At 41.6% G+C, this 1,306-nt stretch overlaps 1 protein-coding gene across 1 annotated transcript in view; it reads left to right on the top strand.

The window, feature by feature from the left end:
• Positions 1-1,250, top strand: part of LOC123966551 — a gene marked incomplete at its 3' end in the record, with an annotated part of 9,814 nt that extends 8,564 nt beyond the window's left edge. The window contains exons 18-19 of the mRNA XM_046042690.1: positions 310-474; positions 1,096-1,250. Of these exons, the coding sequence (XP_045898646.1) occupies positions 310-474; positions 1,096-1,250 (320 nt within the window). The remainder of the gene's footprint in view (positions 1-309; positions 475-1,095) is intronic.
• Between the last annotated feature and the right edge of the window lie 56 nt (positions 1,251-1,306).

Here is a 1,306-nt window from a genome sequence, read left to right as displayed (position 1 = left end):
GCAACAAACAGTTTGGGTAAGTGCAACAATCATTTTAAGGTTGTTATGTTTCTATAGGGGGAGAGTTAGTTCAGACGTCCTTTAACATTAGACCAAATCAGGATGATACAATTCTTATTTAATTCAATGATTCCCTCCTGACCAGCGCTACTCAATATGGTTTTATTTTATTCATAATTATAGAAAATATTCTACTTAAAAATAATTTTAAACAGAATAGCATAAAGTAAATACTGTACCTGTTGAATACTTAGTGGTGATTACTTTACTTCTTTGTCCTGTTCAGGTGATCCAACTGTCTGCACTCAGGACTCTGCCGCTCTCACTCTGGCTGGGTGTCTGCTGCAGGAAAAAGGCATCGACTACACCACCTTGCACCTCAATGACCCAACCTGCACAGGTCACATGGACAGCAAGACCCACATGGTGACTTTCAGCTTCGACGACACCGACCCGTGCGGGGTTAAGGTTACGGTGCGTACTCTGCTCTAGTTTTATTTCTCTCAACAAGCACAAAATAACATGCAGTTTTAATGTATAACTTCCCAGTAGACTCATTCATTCCTAGATTCCTCGAAAGGCCTTCATTTGGCGTGGACAACTGATTTGTTTGACACTTGGGGGCAACAGAACAAGATGAAAACACACCGTCTGACTTACCACTTTATATAGTTGCCTATGTACACCTCCAGCAGACACAAAAATGTTTTAACCATGAGTTTATCCGCTTTCTATGGTTGATGTATGGGCGGGGCACTAACTGTAAACTCACCTCGTTTTAACTTTAGTGTAATACGAGCTGGATGATTAAGACATGGACTCTAAACCATCTTATAAAATTGTAAATGTCACAGGTGAATATGAGTAACATTTTATGATGTTGTTGGACAGGAATAGTTGAGAAAATATTGTGTGTGATACATTGAATAAGACCTTGAATAAAATTTGGCAGTCTTTCACTTTGCATGTAGTCGAACATAAAAGTTATCAGATAGAGCAGTTTGCATCCAGAAGGCCAACGGGGCAAAAAGTGTTAGTGTGAACTTATCAGTTTTCTTCAGCTGAAAACACATCTGTGTTCCTGTCACTCTCTAGACGAACGGCAGCCAAGTCATCTACAAGAACACCATCACGACGAGAAACACCTCCGTGGACACCGTCATCACACGCGGCAACCAAGTGGAGATCGACTTCTCCTGCTTCTACACCCAGCCAGATCTGAAGAATGTGGCCTTCTTAATCAAGGACGGGTGTGTACCAGCTTCACCTGGTTGTTGTTGTGCTGACTGCCGCTTGTTGAAGCTGA

This window comes from Micropterus dolomieu, unplaced genomic scaffold (genome assembly GCF_021292245.1).
Source record: "Micropterus dolomieu isolate WLL.071019.BEF.003 ecotype Adirondacks unplaced genomic scaffold, ASM2129224v1 contig_13673, whole genome shotgun sequence".
NCBI lineage: Eukaryota > Metazoa > Chordata > Actinopteri > Centrarchiformes > Centrarchidae > Micropterus > Micropterus dolomieu.
This window is presented reverse-complemented; position numbering and strand designations above follow the sequence as displayed.